The sequence below is a fragment of the Pristiophorus japonicus genome, chromosome 7, assembly GCF_044704955.1.
Source record: "Pristiophorus japonicus isolate sPriJap1 chromosome 7, sPriJap1.hap1, whole genome shotgun sequence".
Lineage (NCBI taxonomy): Eukaryota > Metazoa > Chordata > Chondrichthyes > Pristiophoridae > Pristiophorus > Pristiophorus japonicus.
Window position 1 is genome coordinate 248,269,988 of NC_091983.1, and position 26,991 is coordinate 248,296,978.

General features: G+C 43.8%; 1 protein-coding gene across 8 annotated transcripts in view; it reads left to right on the forward strand.

Annotated features, from left to right (window-relative positions):
• The window catches only part of enah (ENAH actin regulator), a 582,073-nt gene that overhangs the window by 468,064 nt on the left and 87,018 nt on the right, over nucleotides 1–26,991 (forward strand). For 6 of the 8 annotated variants that reach the window (XM_070885881.1, XM_070885879.1, XM_070885882.1 and 3 more), the window contains 2 exons: nucleotides 4,787–5,067; nucleotides 11,119–11,934. In XM_070885881.1, the coding sequence (XP_070741982.1) occupies nucleotides 4,787–5,067; nucleotides 11,119–11,934 (1,097 nt within the window). The remainder of the gene's footprint in view (nucleotides 1–4,786; nucleotides 5,068–11,118; nucleotides 11,935–26,991) is intronic. The other 2 variants (XM_070885886.1, XM_070885887.1) reach the window with 1 other exon arrangement.

Consider the following 26,991-nt stretch of genomic DNA (forward strand, 5'->3'; position numbering starts at 1 on the left):
AGCCGCTCCTCCAGCCAAGCTCTTCCAGTACAGCTGCAACACAGGCATCTATCCGACAATGTGGAAAACAGCCCAGGTATGTCCTGTCCATAAAAAGCAGGACAAATCCAATCCGGCCAATTCCCGGCCCATCAGTCTACTCTTAATCATCAGCAAAGTGATGGAAGGTGTCATCGACAGTGCTATTAAGCGACCAATTACTCACCAATAACCTGCTCACCGATGCTCAGTTTGGATTCCACTAGGACCACTCTGCTCCAGGCCTCATTACAGCCCTGGTCCCAACATGGACAAAAGAGCTGAATTACAAAGAGGTGAGAGTGACTGTCTTTGACATCAAGGTAACATTTGACCGTGTGGCATTAGGGAACCCTGGTGAAATTGAAGGCAGTGGGAATCGGGTGGAAGGTAAAAGGATTGGGAAATTTTTAGAAACTAACAAAGGACAACTAAAAGAAAAAGAGAGAGAAGCTGGTTTGAGAGTAAATTAGCAAGAAATATAAAAACAGACAGTAAGAGTTTCTACAGGTATATAAAAAGGTAGAGAATAGCTAAAGTAAACGTTGGTCCCTTCGAGGATGAGACTGGGGAATTAATAACGGGGGAAACACGGAAAAAGCAGCGACTTTGAACAAAGATTTTGTATCTGTCTTTGTGGTAAAAGCATCCCAATAATTGATGATCTATTGGGAGGGGGTAACTTAAAACAATCACTATCACTAGAGAAAAGTATTATGCAAACTAATGGGACTTAGGGTCCAAGTTTCCCCAGGAGTTGCTCCGTTTTTTTTGGAGCAACTAGATTTTTTTAGAGTAACTTAAAAATCGCAATTCTTCCCATTTAGTTTGCTCCAGTGTAAGTGACTTAGTTCGTTTTTTTTAATATATGTTTTTTTTCCAAAAGGGGGCGTTACCAGTCACTTGCGCCTGTTTTGGCCATTTAAGCAAGTTTAGCCAGCTAAAGGTTACTCCAAAGTAACTTAGGCCAGCATATGTGGCCACTTGTGTCTGCACAGAAAAACCTTGTGGTGAATTAAGAAATCAGCGCAGGTAGCCAGAGTTAGGGGGGGGGGGGAAGGGAAGTGAAAGGATTTTGTAAAGCACTAAACACCTTCACAACAACGTTAAAGAAGCATAAAAACCATCATCAATAATAAATGAAAAATAAATGAATTATTGAAAAATAAAAAGTCCTACGTCGCCGACTGCAGCACGCTCCTCCAGCTCCTGCTCCCCCCGGGGGGGTGGGAGGGGGGGGCCTCCAGCTCTTGCTCCCACTCCTGCTCCTCCAGCTCCTGCTCCCCCGGGGGGGAGGGGGGGGCCTCCAGCTCTTGCTCCCACTCCCGTACTTCCAGCTCCTGCTCCCCCGAGGGGGGGGGGCCTCCAGCTCTTGCTCCCACTCCCGCTCCTCCAGCTCCTGCTCCCCCGGGGGGGGAAGGGGGGGGCTCCAGCTCTTGCTCCCACTCCCGCTCCTTCAGCTCCTGCTCCCCCGGGGGGGAGCGTGGGGGGGCTCTAGCTCTTGCTCCCACTCCCGCTCCCACTCCTCCAGCTCCTGCTCCTTCGGTTCTGTCTTCACGAGGGAAGACGCACACAACCTTCCGAATGTACTAGGGGCTAGTGGGTCTAGTGATAAGGAGGAACTGAAGGATATCCTTATTAGGCAGGAAATTGTGTTAGGGAAATTGATGGGTTTGAAAGCCGATAAATCCCCGGGGCCTGATAGTCTGCATCCCAGAGTACTTAAGGAAGTGGCCCTAGAAATAGTAGATGCATTGGTGATCATTTTCCAACAGTCTATTGACTGGATCAGTGCCTAAGGACTAGAGGGTAGCTAATGTAATACCACTTTTTTTAAAAAAGGAGGGAGAGAGAAAACGGGTAATTATAGACCGGTTAGCCTGACATCAGTAGTGGGGAAAATGTTGGAATCAATCATTAAGGATGAAAAAGCAGTGACAGGATCAGTCCAAGTCAGCATGGATTTATGAAAGAGAAATCATGCTTAACGAATCTTTTGGAATTTTTTGAGGATGTAACTGGTAGAGTGGACAAGGGAGAACCAGTGGATGTGGTGTATTTGGACTTTCAAAAGGCTTTTGACAAGGTCCCACACAAGAGATTGGTATGCAAAATTAAAGCACATGGTATTGGGGGTAATGTACTGACGTGGATAGAGAACTGGTTGGTGGACAGGAAGCAGAGTCGGGATAAACAGGTCCTTTTCAGAATGGCAGGCAGTGACTAGTGGGGTGCCACAGGGTTCAGTGCTGGGACCCCAGCTATTTACAATATACATCAATGATTTAGATGAACGATTTGAGTGTAATATCTTCAAGTTTGCAGATGACATTAAGCTGGGTGGTTATGTGAGCTGCGAGGAGGATGCTAAGAGGCTGCAGGGTGAATTGGACAGGTTAGGTGAGTGAGCAAATGTATGGCAGATGCAGTATAATGTGGATAAATGTGAGGTTATCCACTTTGGTGGCAAAAACATGAAGGCAGAATATTATCTGAATGGTGGCAGATTAGGAAAAGGCGAGGTGCAACGAGACCTGGGTGTCATGGTTCATCAGTCATTGAAAGTTGGCATGCTGGTACAGCAGGCGGTGAAGAAGGCAAATGGCATGTTGGCCTTCATAGCTAGGGGATTTGAGTATAGGAGCAGGGAGGTCTTACTGCAGTTGTACAGGGCCTTGGTGAGGCCTCACCTGGAATATTGTGTTCAGTTTTGGTCTCCTAATCTGAGGAAGGATGTTTTTGCTATTCAGGGAGTGCAGCGAAGATTCACCAGACTGATTTCCGGGATGGCAGGACTGACATATGAGGATCGACTGGGCCTGTGTACACTGGAGTTTAGAAGGATGAGAGGGGATCTCATAGAAACATATAAAATACTGATGGGACTGGACAGGTTAGATGCAGGAAGAATGTTCCCGATGATGGGGAAGTCCAGAACCAGGAGACACAGTCTAAGGATAAGGCGTAAGCCATTTAGGACCGATATAAGGAGAAACATCTTCACTCAGAGTGTTAACTTGTGGAATTCTCTACCACAGAGAGTTGTTGATGCCGGTTCGTTGGATATTTTCAAGAGGGAGTTAGATATGGCCCTTGCGGCTAAAGGGATCAAGGGGTATGGAGAGAAAGCAGGAAAGGGGTACTGATGTGATGATCAGCCATGATCTTATTGAATGGTGGTAAGGGCTCAATGGCCTACTCCTACACCTATTTTCTATGTTTCGATGTTACAGATTGTGGTCGCATGTAATTCTGTTGCTGCTGACAGTGCCTCATGGAATGCCAAGTTTTGAGCTGCTTGATCTGCTCTTAATAAATCCCACTTAGCGCAGTGGTAGTGCCACACGACACGATGAAGTGTGTCATTAGTATGAAGATGGGACTTGATCGCACTGGTCGCTCCGACTGTTGCTGTGATGGACAGGCATATCTGTGACAGGCAAACTAGTGAGAATAATGTCAAGTAGCTTATTCCCTTGTGTTGGTGTTCTCATCACCTGCTGCAAGCCCAGTCTGGCCTCTGTCCTTCATGGGTTGGCTAGCTTGGTCAGTGATGGTACTACCGATCCACTTTTAATGCTGGGCATTGAAGTCTCCCACCCAGAGTACATTCTGTGCCTTTTCCACCCTTGGCACTTCCTCCAAGTGGTGTTGAATATCGAGGAGTACTACTTCAGTAGCTGAGGGAGGGCAGTAGGTGGTCATCAGCAGGAGGTTTCTGGCCCGTGTTTGACCTGAAGCCATGAGGTCAATGTTGAGGATTCCTAGGGCCATTCGTCCCGACTATATACCACTGTGCTCCCACCTCTGGTGGGTTTCTTCTACTGGTGGGACAGGACATACCCAGGGATGCTGCTGGAGGAATGTGGAGCGTTGGCAGATAGGCATGATTGTGAGAGAGTGATTGTCAGGCTGTCACTTCACTAGTCTGCGGGATAGCTCTCCCAATTTTGGCACATGTCCTCAGATGTTAGTGAGGAGGACTTTGTAGGGTCGACTGACCGTGAGTCATTTGTGTCATGTGCAAGGGTACCAAGTTTGTAGTAAACATAGAAAATAGGTGCAGGAGTAGGCCATTCGGCCCTTCGAGCCTGCACCACCATTCAATAAGATCATGGCTGATCATTCACCTCAGTACCCATTTCATGCTTTCTCTCCTTACTCCTTGATCCCTTTAGCCGTAAGGGCCATATCTAACTCCCTCTAACACCACACAAGTGCCAGGCAATGACTATCTAAAACAATCGAGAGTCCAACCATCACCCCTTGACATTCAACGGCATTACTATCGCTGAATACTCCACCATCAACATCCTGGGGGTCACCATTGACCAGAAACTTAACTGAACCAGCTGCATAAATACTGTGGCAACAAGAGCAGGTCAGAGGCTGGATTCTGCAGCGAGTGTCTCGCCTCGTGACTCGCCCAAAGCCTTTCCACCATCTACAAGGCACAAGTTAGGAGGGTGATGGAATACTCTCCACTTGTCTGGATGAGTGCAGCTCCAACAACACTCAAGAAACTCAACACCATCCAGGACAAAGCAGGCCGCTTGATTGGGGAGGAAGGCATTGTAGTCAGACCAGGAGACTTTAGAGCAAGCTTTATGTCATTTTGGTGTGCAGAGAGAATATCTTGTTTTCTTTAAAGTACAAAGTGACCAGCGAAAATAATACGTTTAGTGCTGAAAGTTGTGTTCCAACTTTGTGGCTTGCAATTCTGCCTTGACATAAAATATAATGTGTGTTCATGTTTTGTGTGTTCCAGGCAACTGCAAGAGCAGCAACGACAGAAGGAACTGGAGAGGGAACGCCTGGAGCGTGAGCGAATGGAACGTGAGAGATTGGAGAGAGAAAGGCTAGAACAGGAACAGGTGGAACGAGAGAAGCAAGAGAGAGAAAAACATGAGCGCATGGAGCAAGAAAGACAGGAACGAGAAAGGCAAGAACAAGAGGATCTGGAACTGGAACGACAAGAAAGGGAACGACAAGAACAGCTCGAGAGAGAACAGCTCGAGTGGGAGATGGAACGAAGGATGTCGTCTGCTGGTAAGTGACGAGGAGGTAAATGTGAGTTCTGTGTAGGTTACAGTAAAGTGATTAGGTCTGAAGCTACAGTATCCCTTTTCATTGGCATGCTCTCAACCCGTTTCATTTACAGGTTCGTTTGTTCGGGACCGCTCTGCACAAGGGTTTTTTAATTTGGGGCAGTGATGCAAAGCTTACTGTTTGATTTGCAGCGATGCAGGTTTAGGACCGGCCTGCACGCGGGGCCCAGGACCGGCCTGAATTTAAGCTAATGGCCTGGATTTTGCGGTCTGTGGCGAAGATACTGCACTCGCCCTTCATCATGCTGACAGCTGTCCACAGACTTTGCCTGGCCTTTTGAGCGGCAACTTGCATTATTTAAAGATAACTTCTAGTGCGGCACCCTCTAGTGCGGATCCGTATGTGTCTGAGCAGAACCAGCAACAAACAGCGAGGCTCTTCACCCAATTCGATTGAAGAATCCTCACTGAGACGTGCAGAATCTAAACCAGGAAGTATAATTTAGAATATTTAAATCCTTTGTAAAATCATGTAGATAAGCAAAATGAAGAGGGAAAGAAAGGTGGGATTAAGAAAGAGATTAGAGACGATTAAGTAAAATTTTAAAAAAATATATATAATTTTATTTATTTTTTAAAGCTCCAAAACAAACTGCATTCTGAAGGAATGAGACTCCACATACGTAAAATTACATTTTCAGGGCCAGATAGGGTGTTTCCCAGTAATTATGACTAATCACCCCATTACAAATTCACTTACACCTGAATGCACCAGCCCTAACTGTTTCTGACTTGTTTAGTGGGTAAGTACAGCAACTTCACATCCTTGTATGAATCCTACTGCCAAGTCTCGCGGCAAGGTACTGTTATAGTGCAGACTGTGGTGGAGCACGGTAACTTGGACAGCAACTTGCGTATTTCATAGAATCATATAGATTTACAGCACGGTAGGAGGCCATTTCGGCCCATCGTATCCATGCCGACCAACAAGAGGTTATCCAGCCTAATCCCACTTTCCAACTCTAGGCCCGTAGCCCTGTAGGTTATGGCACTTCAAGTGCATATCCAAGTACTTTTTAAATGATGTGAGGGTTTCTGCCTCTACCACCCTTTCAGGCAGTGAGTTCCAAACCCCCACAACCCTCTGCATGAAGAAATTACCCCTCTAAACCTTTAATTACTTTAAATCTATGCCCCTGGTTGTTCACCCCTCTGCTAAGGGAAATAGGTCCTTTCTATCTACTATATCATAATTTTCACCTCAATGAGGTCTCCCCTCAGCCTCCTCTGTTCCAAGGAAAACAAACCCAACCTATCCAATCTGTCCTCATGGTTAAGATTCTCCACTCCCGGCAACATCCTCGTAAATCTCCTCTGTATCCTCTCCAGTGCAATCACATCCTTCCTGTAATGTGGTGACTCGCACTTCACGCAGTACTCTAGCTGCGTGCCTAACTAGTTCAAGCATAATCCCCCCAGCTCTTGTATTCTGTGCCTCGGCTAATAAAAGCAAGCATTCCGTATGCCTTCTTAACCACCTTATCTACTTGGCCTGCTACCTTCAGGGATCTGTGGACATGCACTCCAAGGTCCCTTTGTTCCTCTACACTTCTCGGTGTCCTACCATTTAATGTGGTATTCCCTTTCCTTGTTAGTCGTCCTCAAATGCCTGGATTGAATTCCATTTGCCACTGTTCTGCCCACCTGACCAGTTGATTGATATCTTCCTGCAGTCTACAGATTTCTTGTTCATTATCAACCACTCAGCCAATTTTAGTATCATCTGCAAATGTCTTAATCATACCCCTTATATTCAAGTCTAGATCATTGATGCATACCACAAAAAGCAAGGGACCTAGTACTGAGCCCTGCGGAATCCCACTAGATGCAGCCTTCCAGTCACAAAAACACTCATCAACCATTGCCCTTTGCTTCTTGCCTTTGAGCCAATTTTGGATCCAACATGCCACTTTGCCCTGGATCCCATGGGATTTTGCTTTCATGATCAGTCTGCCATGTGGCACCTTATCAAAAGCCTTGCTAAAATCCATATAAACTATGGTCTGTAATTACATGGACTATCCCTTTCTCCCTTCTTAAACAAAGGTACCACATTAGCAGTCCTCCGGCACCACACCTGAAGCCAGAGAGGATTGGAAAATGATGGTCAGAGCCTCTGCTATTTCCTCTTTTGCTTCGCTTAATAGCCTGGAATACATTTCATCCGGATCTGTGGACTTTCAAAGCTGCTAAACCCCTTAACACCTCCTCTCTCACTATGTTTATTTTATCTAATATTTCACACTCCTCCTCCTCCCCGATAGCAATGTCTGCGTCGCCCCTCTCTTGTGAAAACAAACGCAAAGTATTCATTAAGAACCATACCCATGACTCCTGCCTCCACACACACATTACCCTCATGGTCTCTAATAGGCCCTACCCTATCCTCTTGCTCTTAATATATTTATAAAACATCTTTGGGTTTTCCTTGATTTTACTTGCCAAGAATTTTTCATACTCTCTCTTTGCTTTCCGAATATCCTTTTTTAATTTAACCCCCGCACTTTCTATACTCCTCTGGAGATTCTGCAGTATTGAGCCCTTGGTATCTGTCAAGCCTCCCTTTCTTTATCCTACCCTGTATGTCCCGAGACCTCCAGGGGACTCTAGATTTGTTAGTCACACCCTTTTTCTTTAAGAGCATATACTTGGCCTGAACCCTCCGGATCTCCTCCTTGATTATCTCCCACTGCTGTGACACTGATTTATCTTCAAGTAGCTCTTTCCAGCCCACTGGCTAAATCACCCCTCAGCTTAGCAAAATTGACTTTACCTCAATTTAGAACTTTTATTCCTGGTCTATCCTTGTCCTTTTCCGTAACCACCTTTTAAATCTAACTGAATTATGGTCACTAACACCTAAATGCTCGCCCACTGATGCCCCTTCCACCTGCCGATCTTCATTCCCTAAAACGAAGGCCAGAACCACCGCCTCTGGTGTTGGGCTTGCTACATACTTTCTGAAAAAGTTCACCTGAATGCATTTTAGCAATTCCGTACCCTCTGTTTCCTTCACACTAATTTTATCCCAATTAATATTAGGGTAGTTGAAATCCCTTTCTATAACTGCCCTATAGTTTTTGCACTTCTCAAAAATTTGCCTACATATTTGCTCTTCCTCCCTCCCTCTCACTGTATTTCCTTGTTTAACTGCGCATGTCTGGACTCTGGAAGTTGCTGGCCCATTTACTCCATAATAATGGTGAGCGCTGATAACTTCACTGTTTGCAACGCAAAATCCAGGCCATTATAATCCCTCTTTTCGAGCAATACTTTGTTAAATCTGGTTGTACAGGGCCTTAGTGAGGCCTCACCTGGAATATTGTGTTCAGTTTTGGTCTCTTAATCTGAGGAAGGACGTTCTTGCTATTGAGGGAGTACAGCGAAGGTTCACCAGATTGATTCCCGGGATGGCAGGACTGATCTATGAGGAGAGAATGGATGACCGGGCCTGTATTCACTGGAGTTTTGAAGGATGCGGGGGGATCGCATAGAAACATATAACATGCTGACAGGACTGGACAGGTTAGATGCAGGAAGAATGTTCCCGATGTTGGGCAAGTCCAGAACCAGGGGACATAATCTAATGATAAGGGGTAAGCCATTTAGGACAGAGATGAGGAGAAACTTCTTCACTCAGAGAGTTGTTAACCTGTGGAATTCCCTCCAGCAGAGAGTTGTCGATGCCAGTTCATTGGATATATTCAAGAGGGAGTTAGATATGGCCCTTACGGCTAAAGGGATCATGGGGTATGAAGAGAAAGCGGGAAAAGGGTACTGAGATGAATGATCAGCCATGATCTTATTGAATGGAGGTGCAGGCTAGAAGGGCCTAATGGCCTACTCCACCTATTTTCTATGTTTCTATTTGAAGCTGCAATGGACTATACAAGCACCTCATTCTTGGGGATGTTGTATTCCACTGGATGCAATTTCTCACTTTCTACCAGATTGATTGATAGCTCTGCTTTGCGAAGGCTGTTCAGATGCTAATGGTATTATAACTAACATTGGGTAGTCTCCATTGAGAGCTCACCGACCTGGCTTTCAGGACTTGAAGGTTCCAGGGTGGACTGCGGACTACGGTGCAATCGAAGGTATGCTTTAATGAAATTGTGTGTTTAGGATCATTATTTGGCAGTGTAGGTAAAGTTAATTAACTTTTCCTAAATCTGACTCCAACAGCTCTTGTTACTGCATCAGGAGATAGTACCAAGAAGTGTCAGGCAGAGTGATTGAGCCATGGTTTCAGGACCCAGTCATCTCCACACGCCGAGCAACTGGTTCAAGGGCTTGTGCAGTGGGCATGCGAGAGACAGATATTGAGAAGGGCTTTAATAGAAATGTAAACTATCAGAAAATATAATTTCCACTTGCACAGTAAGAGACTGTGTGCTTATAGATGTAGAAATGTATGGTTGTGAAGTTCAGCAAACCTATTTGCACTTGGAATTTAAAACAGTAGAAATTGAGGAACGGTTTGCAGCCATGGTATCGGGTATTGGGTTTAAGCATTTGTCAATTAGGCCCTGGAGGGGATACTGTAGCTGTGGTAAATGTGTGCTTTTTGTTTATAGAGAGATGCGCTATTCATTCTCTCACTGAATGGGTGATGTTTACATTTGGCTAATATTGCTTTATCTTCTGAACTGTGTATTTATCTACAGCTTGCCTCGCAGGACTAGCCATAAATTCCCCCTCCCTTTATAACCTTGAAACATGAAGTAAAAATCTCTTGAGCTCAATGTTAAATGCTGCAAACCATTTTAAACACTTGATCAAACAAGACCAAATGAGTCATGGAGTCATGGCGTCATGAGTCATGTCCAGATTTTTCAAAAATAAAAACAAAGTGTTGGTCACTCGGCATTTCTAAAGACTAAATTTAGTTTATGACCCTTAATCCACATGTTTTTCTTGCTTGTTATAACAAAGTAGGTAACATAACAGGTTGGTGTGGTACTAAACCACAGAGCACAAAGTGCCCACTTTGCTCCTGAGTCTATGCTGAGTTAGCTGATCTAAGCAGGGACACTCCATTTGGTCTTCGTGTCCCTGAGTGGAAGTAGAAAATCAGCCAGTGCTCCTGCTCCTGATTACTCAGTGACCCCTGCTGGAACGTGCTTGAGTGTGTGGGTGTTGATGTGAACATAGGCTTAAATGTAATGCTGATGCTCAGTTCCACTACTTATGCATGAAGAATAGTTGCTTTGGGTGAGATACTGGAGGATTACTGGTGTCTGTGGGATTGCACCTTGGGAGGAAGGTGGCAAATGTCTGGTCCTGTCCTTGCTGATGTCCATTCATACACAAATGTACTTTGCACTTTCCACTAGGGATCACTGGATAGTGATCAGGGAAGGGAACCCTGGCTGATTTCCTCTCCCCCCGAAAGAAATATCTGAGGCCCATTAAAGCTCACCACTACTTTCCCAGCTCGGACTTCGCATAGACCAAGAATTAAAGGAAAGAGAGGATCAAAGTAACTGATTAAGTGTTCTGTTCCTATCTAAAGCTATGGTGGACCCACTGTGTCATTAGTGGGATTGATCTACTCAGAGAATATCTGATCCAGGCTGCATCACAGGCAGGCTGGTGATCGACCCATTTTTGTGCCTACGGAGACATTCGATCCTCTTTGATCAGTCCAAAACTGAAGGGGCAAGCATTTGGAAAAATGCTGTGCGGTGTGTGGAGAAGGGGCTAACCTTCTCGTGAAACAGGAATGTCTGGAACCAGCCAAGTGGTCACCCTAGCAAGATGAAGCTTTTGATTCTAGTTTACACAGATTGATTTTAATTTTACTTTATGTCGAGCACCTTTTGTTGTTTTTTTTAATGGATTCTGTTTACTAAGACAGTCCTATGAGGCAAACTGCAGTTTTTTGAAACATGGTTTTCTTTCACTGCTGACTTTGTTGCTATGTTAGCTATATTTTTTCTCTTCTTTCTCCTCTTGTCTCCTTTCTGTGCTGCTTCCATTTCATTTCCAGCCTCATCTTTCGAATACAACACGCCACCTCCTGAATACAGCAGCTGTCAACCTCCATCAATCCCTCCCCCACCATACACAAAAGCTGTGTCTGCTGCCCCTGTTTCATCGTTCACGCCCTCCTCATCGGACTCTGTCTCGGAGTATGCATCACTTGCCTCATCTAATTCCACCCCACCCACTCCACCTTTACGCCACTCAGCATCTCGCTTTGCCACTTCACTCGGTTCTGCCTTCCATCCTGTCTTACCCCATTACGCGACTGTCCCCCGTCCTATCCATAGAACGCCTGGACCGCCGTCACCTATCAGTGCTCCTCCATCTCTTCCCTCAGTCCCCAAACCGGTGGTCTGGTCTGCCACTAATTTTTCCCCCCTCCCACCTTCCCCACCTGTGGTTATAAGCAGTCCGCCTGCCAAAGCTACAGGTCCTCGACCAGTTCTTCCTGTTCCAACTCCCATCCAAATCCAGAAGCCGCCATCGCCTACTGTCATTAACGGTCCACCAGATATTCTACCCCAACAGGCCCCAAATCCTGCCCAAGCTGCACCCCCACCACCCCCACCTCCTCCCCCTCCTCGTCCTCCATCTCATCTGCCACTCTCACTGACATCTTCTCACACCACTCCTGCATCATCAAATACCATTGTCCCCATGTCTCAGCCTCCTGTACCCCCTCCTCCCTCTGCAGTCACCCCTACCTCCCCCAAGCTGCCTGCCTCTGCTGAGAACTCTCTCTCTCGGCTGGGAGACTCCTCGGCTCCTGAGCCAATCACCCAGACACCCCCTCAGCTGGCTGAACCTACAATTCTACAGGGTAAGGCTTTCTCTCTGCTACAATCTATCAGTTCTAGGGGATGAACAAACGCCAGTTTGCTTCAGAGTAATCCAGGTATTGGTTATATGACTTATTTTGCTGCTAAATGACAATTTATCACATTTTGTGGTTCTGATGAAATATGCACTGTTCATAATGCTGGCAGGTGAGCTAAATAAATTGCATCATATTGAGTTTTATTTTGGTATTAAATGAAGATTATGTACTTGTAAAGATCCTGGGTTAGATTTCCATCTATGCACTGGGTCAGCTGTAAGGGTGCTTACAAGTTGTCCAGTATATTTGTGGAAGTGAGGGGTAGTTCAGCTTCTCCTGATTGCTGAAAAGTGCACGTGACTGTCAAGCAAGACATGATGGCAAACATGCGGGCCAGGAGAAGCGAAGAGGAGATAAAACTAACAAAACCAGAATCATGCACTTTTGCAGTACGGGTACTGCATTCCTGCCACAAGGTACCATGGAAATAGTCAAGGAGAATGTACAGGCAGGCATGACATGTTACACCAGCATGCTGAAGTATGTGCAGGCAGGCATGACATGTTACACCAGTATGCTGAAGTATGTGCAGGCAGGCATGACATGTTACACCAGTATGTTGAAGTATGTACAGGCAGGAATTACACGTTTACACCAGTATGCTAAAGTATGTACAAGCAGGTATGACCTGTTACATCAGTATGCTGAAGAATGTACAGGCAGGAATTACATGTTACACCACTATGTTGAAGAATAGTGACCACGACTTTTTGGAGGTTGGATAGAGTTGTCCATGTGGAAATAGATCCCGGACCTCCAGTCAGCTGAATTTTCAGTCCGTGCCTCGAAAGCTGGAAAACATTGGTTAATGTTTGACAACTATGCAAGGGCTTATTTCATGTATCTTAAAGGCAATTGATGACATTTGAAGGTCGTACTGAATTGATGGAAAAAATTCAACAAAGCAGTTCAGTGATTTCTGAATTATAATTGATCACAATAGTGAGGGAATGGGAAATGGAGCGATTGAATTGACTGTCTGAAATATCGCTGGTTGCTTCTTGCAGTGTAAAGTGAGGATCTTAATTATGAAGGTTAAAGGTGTTTCAGGGCAAACCTGTTTCAGCTGCAAGCTTTCATAGTCCATTGGATCATTAATATGCCTTTCCAAGTTGTTGGATTTAAGCAGCACTGAAAGTATTCCCACTTTTTATGGAAGATCATTATTCTCACCTTTAAATCTTTTTGTTTTTATAGAAAAACAATTGTATTTTGAAGGAAACGGCTTCTAATTAGCTTATGTTATGTTGACACAAAATAATTCTAATTGCTAACAGTTGTCAGTCGTTCCTCATGTTTTGTCAATAAGAAATAGTTGCATTTGAAATCACTACCTGTTTTATTGAAGATCAACAATTCGAATGCTTCTATTTTATAAACACACTATTGTGCTTTGTATTCTCAGCTTTAAAATAATAATGGAAATTAAATACATTAGTAAAGAATTCTATGTAGTTCAACTTCTCTGCTTCCCAAATTGCTGTAGGTTTTGCTATTTCACTATAAATATAAAATGGAAGTATCCAGATATCTTGTTTCCTGTTTTTTCTCTGTCAAACTTTCGACAATTTTTCTATTGTAAATTTCTATGTCGACATTTAGAATGAAATATTGCAGATGTAAACCAGTCATCTTGTGATTGCACCAATTGGCCGCAAACTACTCAATACTTCCTGACACAATTCATTTGCTCGAAGTTATTTCTCAATAATTAGAATTTCTAATATCCAAAATAAGGGTTTAAACAATTTTTTTTTTTTAAATACATATTTCACAATAACATGATTAAATTCCACATTGAAATGTCATTTCTGTTTTTAATGCCCTGGTTGATGGTTTGGGAGAGATAGTGACCTTGCCCAAAAGCTCATTTAATAGCTGTATCCTCCCTTCCCCCTGCTGTCAACTCACCTCAATTCATTTCCCTCATCATTTTGCCATGTCATTCTATCAAAAAGGTTTTGTTAACTTAAAACATTTTTTAAAAAAGGAATCAAATTAAAACAAGGAAAGACTGATTTGCCTCTTCCTCCCCCTCTCTCTCTCTCTCTCTCTCTCTCTCTCTCTCATAAATGTTAGCAATCAAGACAACAAAAGGTAGCTGAGATTATTGGATCGCTTCAAAATTCACTTTTTTGACAATTAAACTAACATTTTCATGAGCAACAGAACACTCTCAACTTAATGCACTTTCTGAAGTTTCTAGAATGCAGAACAAACCACAACAGGTGTATGGTCACCTATTTTGTTCCTACGCTCATGTACAGCCTCTCTGTTTGGAAAAATATATCTAAATTTTACGTGAATAAAGCTTTCAAAATTTGACCTGATATTGCTGGGAGCTGTGACCCTGGGCTGAATTTGGATTCAACAGTCTAAGCATGTGCTGTACATGTGATGCACTGTTCAGTCAGCTGTACCAATGGAATATTTTTCTTCAGCTTTTACCAGTTTCTGCTCAGTTTTGCAAAATGATATCGAAACATAGAAATTTACAGCGCAGAAGGAGGCCATTCCGGCCCATCGTGTCCTTGCCGGCCGACAAAGAACCACCAGGCCCTCGGTCAGCAGCGCTGAAGGTTACATATAAACCTATGAACAATGACAGACAGGTAAAGAGCATCTGGCCCAACCAGTCTGCCCCACACAACTTTGATACCCCATATATTGCAACATTTTACATTCCACCCCAACCGGAGCCATACGATCTCCTGAGAGAGGCCAAAAAAAACACATTAAAAACCCAGGCCAATTGGGGGGAAAAAAATCTGGGAAAATTCCTCTCTGACCCATCCAGGCAATCAAAACTGGTCCAGGGAATCACTCTGGCCGTATTAGATTCCATGATGTATTTACCATTGTGCCTGCGCCAGCCAACAAGAGGTTATCCAGTCGAATCCCACTTACCAGCTCTAGGTCCGTAACCCTGCTCGTTACAGCACTTCAAGTGCCCATCCAAACACCTTTTAAATGTGGCGAGGGTTTCTGCCTCTACCACCCTTCCAGGCAGTGAGTTCCAGACCCACACAACCCTCTGTGTGAAGAAGCTTCCCCTCAAATCACCCCTCAACCTTCCATCAACCATCTTAAACATATGCCCCCTCGTAATTGACCCCTCCACCAAGGGAAATAGGCCCTTGCTATCCACTATATCCAGGCCCTTCAAAATTTTATGCACCTCAATGAGGTCTCCCCTCAGCCTCCTCTGTTCCAAGGAGAACAAACCCAGTCTATCCAATATGTCCTCATAGCTAAGCTTCTCCATTCCAGGCAGAATCCTCGTAAATCTCCTGCACCCTCTCCAGTGCAATCATGTCCTTGCTATAATGTGGCGACCAGAACTGCACGCAGTATTCTAGCTGTGGCCTAACCAGTGTATTAAAGAATTTAAGCATAATCTGCCTGGTCTTGTATTCTATCCCTCGGCCAAAAAAGGCAAACATTCTGTATGCCTTCTTAACCACCTTATCCACCTGGCCTGCTACTTTCAGGGATCTGTGGACAAGCACTCCAAGGTCCCTTTGTTCATCTACACTTCTAAGTGGTCTATTGTTTAATGCCCTTTCCTTATTAGCCCTCCCCAAGTGTATTACCTCACACTTTTCTGAATTAAATTCCATTTGCCACTGTTCTGCTTACCTGACCAGTAGATTGATATCCTCCTGCAGTCCATGACTTTCCTCTTCATTATGAACCACACAGCCAATTTTAGTGTCATCTGCAAACTTTTTAATCATACCTCTTATGTTCAAATCTAGATCATTGATGTATACCTCAAAAAGCAAGGAACCCAGTACTGAGCCCTGTGGAACCCCACTGGAAACATCCTTCCAGTCACAAACATCCATCAACCATTATCCTTCCTGCCTCTGAGCCAATTTTGGATCCAACTTGCCACTTTGCCCTGGATCCCATGAGCTTTAACTTTCGTGGCCGTATGCCATGTGGGACCTTATCAAAAGCTTTGCTAAAGTCCATATGCACTACATCATACGCACTACCCTCATCGACCCTCCTAGTTACCTCCTTGAAAAATTCAATCAGGTTAGTCCAATAATTTTCTCACCACTGAGGTTAGGCTGACAGGCCTGTAATTACTCGGTCTATCCCTTTCTCCCTTCTTAAACCATATCAGGCACCATGCCTGAATCGAAAGAGGACTGGAAAATAATGGTCAAGGTATCTGCTATTTCCTCTCTTGTTTCGCTCAATAACCTGGGATGCATTTCATCCGGGCCTGGGGACTGAGCCACTTTCGAAGCTGCTAAACCCCCCCACAATACCTCCCCTCTATGTCTATTTCATTCAGAATTTCATGCTCGTCCTCGATAGCAGTATCTACATTGCCACTTTCCTTTGTGAAAACAGACTATTCATTAAGAACCATACCAACATCTTCCACCTGCACACAAAGATTCCCCTCGTCATCTCTAATAGGCCCTACCCTTCCTTTAGTTACCCTCTTGCTCTTAATATATTTATGGAACATCATCTGGGTTTTCCTTGATTGTACTTGGCAATAATTTTTCATGCTTTCTCTTTAGCATTCCTAATATCCTTTTTAATTTCACCTCTGAACTTCCTATATTCCTCCAGAGATTCTACAGTACTTAGCCGTCAGTATATGACATAAGCTTCCCTTTTTTTCTTTATCCTCCCCTGTAAGTCCTTAGACATCCAGGGGGCTCTAGAATTGTTATTCACACCCTTTTTCTTTAAGGGCACTTGTTTGGCCTGAGCATTCAGGATCTCCTCCTTGAATGACTCCCACTGTTCCGACACTGATTTACCTTCAAGAAGCTGTTTCCAGTCCACTGTGGCCAAGTCACTTTTCAACTTAACAAAGTTGGCTTTTTCCCAATTTGGGACTTTTATTCCTGGTCTATCCTTGTTCTTATTAACTACCTTGAATCTGACTGAATTATGGTCACTGGCACCCAAGACCCATATGAATAAAAGCTGAGAACAAATTTTGAAAGCTTAATCTGCGTAGTTTGGAGTTGTAGATGTCTTCATTGTGTCTCTTCCATTTAACTCTTTCCTCTCCCCTGTCCTGTCCTCTAAAAATGCAGGGGATTAACGGGATTTTTTAAAAGAGGAGCTGAATTCCTATGTGAATAAAGAGGCAGTCATTTAATTTCAATTTCAAAATATTTTTTCTAAGAGTGATCACAGCATTCACTTAGACATGCATGTTACTGGTCTCGGGATTTATTTTTTAACTGGGGCGGTAATACCCTCCCAAATTGAAAATGGAAATTGTTATTCCAAAGGACAAGTGAAAAACTTTCAACGGTATAATGCAGGATGATCGCATTCCGAAACCAGCAAGCTTAGACCAAACAATTGTGATACTACTTTAGATTAACAAATACGTTAAATATGATGGTAGAAAAACAACTTGTATCAATCCTGCAGAGAGAAAAGGGAACGATGCACTGAGACGAATGTAAGTAAATACAGAAATGTTTACAAAGGGTGATCAGAGAGGCAATGTGAGACCTGCATAACACCAGAGGCTAAATGCACCCAAGTGCTGAAAGAACTGGGCGAGTTATTTGTGAGGCATTGTCGACCATTATTAGGGGTCACTGAAGGCTGGGAAGGCACCTGTAGGAAGGATTAAAAGATATTGATATTTCCGTGTAAAATAATGGACTTGGTTATTAGGAGTATACTTAAGGATTACCTGTACAATAGTTACCTAGTAAACAGTAACCAACATGGATTCATTCGATCCTGTTCGATCAACCTCCTTGAAGAAGTGACTGTGGAAACCGCTATACCATATTGTACCTACATTACCAAAAGGCATTGGACAAGGTTCCACACAAAAGGGTATTAAAGAAAGAACTGCATTTATATAAGCACCTTTCATGGCCTCAGGATATCGCAAGGTGCTTCATGGTCAGTGAAGTAAATTTGCGTTGTCGTCATTGTGTTGATGCAGGAGCGAATTTGCGCAAAGATTCTACAAACGAGAAGTGAGATAAATGAGCAGATAAGCTGTTTTTGGGTGCTGGTCCCTGGATAAATGCTGGCCAGGACAGCAGGAGACCTTTCCTGCTCCGAGTAATGCCATGGAATCTTTAACATCCACTCGAGAGGACAGATGGGTCTCAGTTTAAAGACAAAGCTGGGAATAGTTAAGAAACTGGCTGAAGGGTAGAAAGCGAGTACTTGATGGAGAATGACAGAGGGAATGGAAGTACTGAATGTGGTGATGCAGGATCAGTGTTGGAACCGCTGATTTATGTAAATGACCTTGATTCAGAAACTCAGTGCAAAGTGGTCACATTTTGCAGATGATATGAAACTAAGAGGGCACAGCTCAGAAATGACAATGAGTTGGACAAAATATGTATATGGGCCAATTGAACATGATGGAAATTGACCAGCTGGTCCACCGAGCCTGTCCCACAGTCATGCTGCCTTTGATACAGCGCCCCCTACCCACCAACAGGCATGTAATCTCCGGGGAAAGGCCAAAACCTCTCAGCCAATTTCGGGGAAGAATCTGGAATATTTCTCTCTGACTTCTTTAGTCAATCAGAGCTAGTCCAGGAGACCACATTGACTGATGTATATTGCTTAGTACGCCACTGATCTTTTGCATGCTGTGACATCCACTCCAGTTTCGGGGACAGGTCCAGCTCTCTTTTGAAGGTATGCAGCGAATCAGCACTCACTGCACGCACTGGCAACTTATTCCATCTATTATCCTAACTTTCTAACATCTAACCTAGTTCTGTCCTTGTGCAAATTATATGTCGAATTCCTGCTTCTCCCTAACATAGAACTAATCTGTCAATATGAGTAGAGTAGAGTCCCTTTACTATTTTAAACACCTATCAGAGCACCCTCAAGACCCAGCTTTTTAAGCCTATCTGGGTAAGTAAGGTGGTTTAACCTCTTACATTCTTGTGGCCTTCCTCTGAACCTTTTACAAATCCTCTGTCGCACCATGTGACGGGACAAAAACTAGACACAGTATTCTCTGAGGCTTAAACAAAGTCTTATACAGGGACAAAATGGTGTGTTTTATTTTATATTTAATCATCCTAGGAATGCAACCTAATGCCCTATTTGCCTTGGCTGTTGCTTCATGACATTGGTCGTAAACCATAAGAGAATTATGTACGGTAACACAAAGATCTTTTTTCTTTTCCAACAGACTTCAGTTCTGTACCCTGTAGGATGTAAGTATACTTAGTATTGGTCCTGCCCATGTGCATAATACTGAATTTATCAAAGTTAAGTACCATTTGTCAAGCACGGGCCTATTTCCCCATCACATCAAGATCCATGTGCAGTAATTTATTCTCATCCACAGTCCTAAGACTTGCACAAATCTTTGTATTATCTGCAAACTTGGTGACTATTCCTCCATCATCGACCTCCAGGTCACTAATCAAGATAGTAAATGCCAACTGCCTTAACCAATCCGTGTGAGACACCACTGATAATCGATCTCCAAGCACATCCACAACCATTAATAACCACTTTCTTTCTACGGGACAATTCGTAATTCACTGTCGAAACATCCTACCTATTCCATGAGATTGTGAGATACCTTAACAAAGACTCTCAAAATCCAATGTCTACTGGGCTACCTATATCTATCATCCTGTAACTTTTTCCCAAAGAATTCAATCAGATTAGTAAGACTTGACCTTTATTTTCCAGAAGCCGTATTGAAAGTCTCTAATAACTCCTTCTCTATCCAAGTGATCATACAGAGCATCACATAAGAACATAAGACATCGGAGCGGGAGTAGGCTATTTGGCCCATCCAGCCTGTTCTGCCATTCAGTAAGATCATGGCTGATCTTCTACCTCAATGCCACTTTCCTGCATTATCCCCACATCCCTTGATTCCCTAAATATCCAGAAATCTATCGATCTTTGTCTTGAATATACTCAAAACAGAGATCAATAGATTATTGGATATTATGACCACTTCCAGCAACTTGCCTATGGTTGAAGTCAAACGAATGGACCTATATATTCCCTGGTTCTGTCTTGCTCCCTTTTTGAAATTCAGAACAACATGGGCATCCTTCCAGTCTGAGGCAACACTACCCAGCTCCAGCGAGCTGCTCGAGAGGGGCTTGCAAAGCACATGGTGGATGTCATCTGGACAGAACTGTAGCAGATGTAACTTAATGCAGACATGTCTGAAGTACTGCACATTAGAAGAAAACTTGGGTGATACATGTATTCTGTGAATGGTGTTGTAACAACCAAGGATGAAGCTGAAAGAGACCTCAGATCTCGACACTAAACATGCACAACCAATACAGGGCAATAATCCACAAAACCAATAGAATGTTGAACTACATAACCCAAAATTAGAATAAAAGTCAAAAGAAATCATGTTCAAATTATACAGTGATCACACGATCGCAACTGAATACTGCATCAATTTCTCATTGTCAAGACATTCAAGGACTGGAAGCAGTGGAGAGAAGAACCATGAGGCTTAACCCTGGTGTCAAAGATCTGTGTTAGGAAAGATTGGAGTAACTTGTGCTTTTCAGCCTGGAAAGAGTGCCTTGAGTTTATGACTACACTTCACAAGAACACAAGAAATAGGAGCAGGAGTAGGCCATTTGACCCCTCGAGCCTGCTCCGCCATTTAATAAGATCATGGTTGATCTGATCATGGACACCGCTCCCCATAATCTTTTATTCCCTTATCGCTCAAAAATCTATCTCCGCCTTAAATATATTCAATGACCCAGCCTCCACAGCTCTCTAGGGCAGAGAATTCCACAGATGTACAACCCTCCTCATCTCAGTTTTAAATGGGCGGCCCCTTATTCTGAGACTCTGCCCCCTAGTTTTAGTTTCCCCTATGAGTGGAAATATCCTCTCTGCATCCACCTTGTCGAGCCCCCTCATTATCTTATATGTTTCGATAAGATCACGCCTCATCTGACCTCCAGTGAGTACAGACTCAACCTATCTTCATAAGTCAACCCCCTCATCTCCGGAATCAACCTCGTGAACCTTCTCTGCAAGTGTATCCTTCCTTAAAGACGGAGACCAAAACTGTACGCAGTACTCCAGGTGTGATCCCACCAATACCCTGTACAGATGTAGCAGGACTTCTCTGCTTTTATACTCTATCCCCCTTGCAATAAAGGCCAATAATCCAGTGGCCTTCCTGATTACTTGCTGTACCTGCATACTAACTTTGTGTTTCATGCACAAGTATCCCCTCGTCCCTCTCTACTGCAGCACTTTGCAATTTTTCTCCATTTAAATAATAATTTGCTTTTCTATTTTATCTGTCAAAGTGGATGACCTCACATTTCCCCACATTATACTCCATCTGCCAAATTGTTGCCCGCTCATTTAGCTTGTCTATATTCCTTTGTAGATTTTTTGTGTCCTCACAATTTGCTTTCCCGCCCATCTTTGTATCATCTGTAAACTTGGCGACATTACACTTTGTCCCTTCATCCAAGTCATTAATATAGATTGTAAATAGTTGAGGCCCCAGCACTGATCCCTGCGGCACCCCACTAGTCACTGCTTGCCAACCGGAAAATGACCTGTTTATCCTGACTCTGTTTTCTGTTAGTTAGCCAGTCCTCTATCCATGTTAATATATTATCCCCAACCCCGTGAACTTTCATCCTGTGCAGTAACCTTTTATGTGGCACCTTATCAAATGCCTTCTGGAAATCCATAAACACCACATCCACTGGTTCCCCCTTATCCACCCTGCTCATTATATCCTCAAAGAACTCTAGCAAATTTGTCGTACATGATTTCCCTTTCATAAAACCATGCTGACTTTGCTTGATTGACTTATGTTTTTCCAAATGTCCTGCTACTGCTTCCTTAATAATGGTTTCCAGCATTTTCCCAATGACTGATGTTAGGCTAACTGGCCTATAGTTTCTTGCTTTCCGTCTGCCTCCTTTTTAAATAGGGGTGTTACATTTGCGGTTTTCCAATCTGCTGGGACTGCCACAGAATCCAGGGAATGTTGGTAGATTCCAACCAATGCATCCACTATCTCTGCAGCCACTTCTTTTAGGACCCTAGGATGCAAGCCATTAGGTCTAGCGGACTTGTCCGCCTTTAGTCCCATTATTTTACCACTTCTTTAATGATGGTCATTGTATTACGTTCTTGCCTCCCTGCAGCCCCTTGATTATCCATTATTGGAATGTGAAACATAGAAAATAGGAGCAGTAGTAGGCCATTCGGCCCTTCGATTTTGCAATGCCATTCAATATGATCATGGCTGATCCTCTATCTCAACACCATACTTCCGCTTTTTCCCGATATCCCTTTTGTTTCTAAAAAATCTATCCATCTCCCTCAAATATATTCAGTGATTTAGCCTCCACAGCCTTTTGTGGTCGAGAATTCCACAGGTTCACCACCCTCTGAGTGAAAAAATTTCTCCTCATCTCGATCCTAAATTTCCGACTCTGTATCCTGAGACTATGACCCCTTGTTCTAGACTTCCCAGCCAGGGGAAACATCCTCCCCGCATCCAATCTATCCAACCGAGTCAGAATTTTATATGTTTTAATGAGATCCCCTCTCATTCTTCTAAACTTCAGTGAATACAGGCCTAGTCGACCCAATCTCTCCTCATACGACAGTCCTGCCATCCTAGGAATCAGTTTGGTGAACTTTCGCTGCACTCCCTCTATGGCAAGTATATCCTTTCTGAGGTAAGGAGATCAAAACTGCACACAATACTCCAGGTGCGGTCTTACCAAGGCCCTGTATAACTGTAGTAAGACATCCTTGCTCCTGTACTCAAATCCTCTTGCAATGAAGGCCAACACATGCCTTTTAATGAATCTTCCCATTTGCCTTCCGAACTGTTTGCTGCACCTGCATGTTTGCTTTCAATGACTGGTGTACAAGGACATCCAGGTCCCTCTGTACATCGACACTTCCAAAGCTATCACCATTTAAATAATACTTTGTCCTTATATTTTTCCTACCAAAGTGGATAACTTCACATTTATGCATGTTATACTGCATCTGCCATGTGTTTGCCCACTCACTCAACCTATCTAAGTCGGCTTGCAGCGTCTTTGCATCCTCCTCACAACTCACAATCCCACCTAGTTTTGTGTCGTCCGCAAACTTGGAAATATCACATTTGGTTCCCTCATCCAAATCATTTATCATCATCATCATCATCACAGGCAATCCCTCGGAATCAGAAGACTTGTTTCCACCTCTGAAGTGAGTTCTTTGGCGGCTGAACAGTCCAATACGAGAGCCACAGACTCTGTCACAGGTGGGACAGATAGTCGTTGAGGGAAGCGGTGGGTGGGACTGGTTTGCCGCACGCTCTTTCCACTGTCTGTGCTTGATTTCTGCATGCTCTCGGCGTTGAGACTCGAGGTGCTCAGCGCCCTCTCGTATGCACTTCCTCCACTTCGGGCTGTCTTGGGCCAGGGACTCCCAGGTGTCAGTGGGGATGTCGCACTTTATCAGGCAGGCTTTGAGGGTGTCCTTGTAACGTTTCCGTTGCCCACCTTTGGCTCGTTTGCCGTGAAGGAGCTCCGAGTAGAGCATTTGCTTTGGGAGTCTCGTGTCTGGCATGCGGACTGCCCAGTGGAGCTGATTGAGTGTGGTCAGTGCTTCAATGCTGAGGATGTTAGCCTGAGTGAGGACACTGATGTTGGTGCGCCTGTCCTCCCAGGGGATTTGTAGGATCTTGCGGAGACATCGTTGGTGATATTTCTCCAGCAACTTGAGGTGCCTACTGTACATGGTCCATGTCTCTGAGCCATACAGGAGGGCGGGTATTACTGCACCCCTGTAGACCATAAGCTTGGTGGCAGTTTTGAGGGCCTGGTCTTCAAAAACTCTTTTCCTCAGGTGGCCAAAGGCTGCACTGGCGCACTGGAAGCGGTGTTGGATCTCGTCGTCGATGCCTGCTCTTGTTGATAGGCTCCCGAGATATGGGTATATATTGTGACTAGCTGGGGCCCAAGCACTGATCCCTGTGGTACTCCACGAGTCACTGCCTGCCACCCCGGACAAAGGCCCGTTTATTCCTACTCTCTGTTTCCTGTCAGTTATCCAATTTTCATTCTATGCCAATACATTACCCCCAATCCTCTGTGCTTTAATTTTGCACACTAACCTCTTATGTGGGACTTTATCAAAGGCCTTCTGAAAATCCAAATACATTAAATCCCTTATCTATTCTATCAGTTACATCCTCAAAAAAAAACTCCAGTAGGTTTATCAAACATGATTTTCCTTTCATAAATCCATGTTGACTTTGTTTGATCTTGTTGATATTATCTAAATGTACCGTTATCACATCCTTTATAATAGACTCTAGCATTTTCCCTACGACTGATGTTAACCGATCTGTAGTTTCTCATTTTCTCTCACCCTCCTCTTTTAAATAGTGGGGTTATATTTGCTACCCTCCAATCTGCAGGAACTACAAGTTCCCTGCAAGTTTACTCTCGTACTCTTTTTCCCCTCTTAATCAATCTCTTGGTCCTTTTTTGCTGAATTCTAAACTGCTCCCAATCCTCAGGCTTGCTACTTTTTCTGGCAACTTTGTATAATTCCTCTTTGGATCTAATACTATCCTTAATTTCTTTTGTTAGCCACTTGGTTGGGCCACTTTTCCTTTCGTGTTTTTACTCCAGAAAAGAATATATAACTATTGCAATTCATGCATTCGTTCCTTAAATATTAGCCATTGCCTATCCACCGACATGCCTTTTAATGAATCTTCCTAATCTATCATAGCCAATTTATTCCTCATATCTTCGTAGTTTTCTTTGTTTAGATTTAGGACCCTAGTTTCGGATTGCACTACTTCACTTTCCATCTTAATAAAGAATTCAATCATGTTATGGTCGCTCTTCCCTAAAGGATCCCGCACAACAAGACCCCTTCTCGTACACAATACGCAATCTAGGATAGCCTGTTCCCTAATAGGCTGCTCAACATACTGGTCTAATAAACCATCTCGTACACACGCCAGGAATTCATCTGCCACGGTATTATTACTAATTTGGTTTGGCCAGTCTATATGTAGATTAAAGTCACCTATGATTACTGTAGTATCCTTGCTACATGCATCTCTAATTTCATAATATAAAACGGAAAAAAGTGACAAAAGTAAATGTTGGTCCCTTCGAAGATGAGAAGGGGGATTTAATAACGGAAAATGTGGAAATGGCTGAGACCTTAAACAATTATTTTGCTTTGGTCTTCACAGTGGAAGACACAAAAACCATGCCAAAAAATTCTGGTCACGGGAATGTGGGAAGGGAGGACCTTGAGATAATCACGATCACTAGTGGGGTAGTGCTGGACAGGCTAATGGGACTCAAGGTAGACAAGTCCCCTGGTCCTGATGAAATGCATCCCAGGGTATTAAAAGAGATGGCGGAAGTTATCGCAGATGCATTCGTTATAATCTACCAAAATTCTCTGGACTCTGGGGAGGTACCAGCGGATTGGAAAGCAGCTAATGTAACGCCTCTGTTTAAAAAAGGGGGCAGACAAAAGGCAGGAAACTATAGGCCGGTTAGTTTAACATCTGTAGTGGGGAAAATGCTTGAAGCTATCATTAAGGAAGAAATAGCGGGACATCTAGATAGGAATAGTGCAATCAAGCAGACGCAACATGGATTCATAAAGGGGAAATCACGTGTAACTAATTTACTGGAATTCTTTGAGGATATAACGAGCATGGTGGATAGAGGTGTACCGATGGATGTGGTGTATTTAGATTTCCAAAAGGCATTCGATAAGGTGCCACACAAAAGGTTACTGCAGAAGATAAAGGTACGCGGAGTCGGTGGAAATGTATTAGCATGGATAGAGAATTGGCTGGCTAACCGAAAACAGAGAATTGGGATAAATGGGTCCTTTTCGGGTTGGAAATCGGTGGTTAGTGGTGTGCCACAGAGATCGGTGTTGGGACCACAACTGTTTACAATATTCATAGATGACCTGGAAGAGGGGACAGAGTGTAGTGTAACAAAATTTGCAGATGACACAAAGATTAGTGGGAAAGCAGACACAGAGAGGCTGCAAAGAGATTTAGATAGGTTAAGCGAATGGGCTAAGGTTTGGCAGATGGAATACAATGTCGGAAAGTGTGAGGTCATCCAACTTGGGGGAAAAAAAACAAAAAAGGGAATACTATTTGAATGGGGAGAAATTACAACATGCTGCGGTGCAGAGGGACCTGGGGGTCCTTGTGCATGAATCCCAAAAAGTTAGTTTGCAGGTACAGCAGGTAATCAGGAAGGCGAATGGAATGTTGGCCTTCATTGCGAAAGGGATGGAGTACAAAAGCAGGGAGGTCCTTCTGCAACTATAGGGTATTGGTGAGGCTGCACCTGGAGTACTGCGTGCAGTTTTGGTCACCTTACTTAAGGAAGGATATACTAGCTTTGGAGAGGGTACAGAGACGATTCACTAGGCTGATTCCAGAGATGAGGGGGTTACCTTATGATGATAGATTGAGTAGACTGGGTCTTTACTCGTTGGAGTTCAGAAGGATGAGGGGTGATCTTATAGAAACATTTAAAATAATGAAAGGGATAGACAAGATAGAGGCAGAGAGATTGTTTCCACTGGTCGGGGAGACCAGAACTAGGGGGCACAGCCTCAAAATACGGGGGAGCCAATTTAAAACCGAGTTGAGAAGGAATTTCTTCTCCCAGAGGGTTGTGAATCTGTGGAATTCTCTGCCCAAGGAAGCAGTTGAGGCTAGCTCATTTAATGTATTCAAGTCACAGATAGATAGATTTTTAACCAAGAAGATAATTATGGGTTATGGGGAGTGGGCGGGTAAGTGGAGCTGAGTCCACGGCCAGATCAGCCATGATCTTGTTGAATGGCGGAGCAGGCTCGAGGGGCTAGATGGCCTACTCCTGTTCCTAATTCTTATGTTCTTATGTTCTTATGTTCATAGAAACATAGAAAATAGATACAGGAGTAGGCCATTCGGCTCTTCGAGCCTGCACC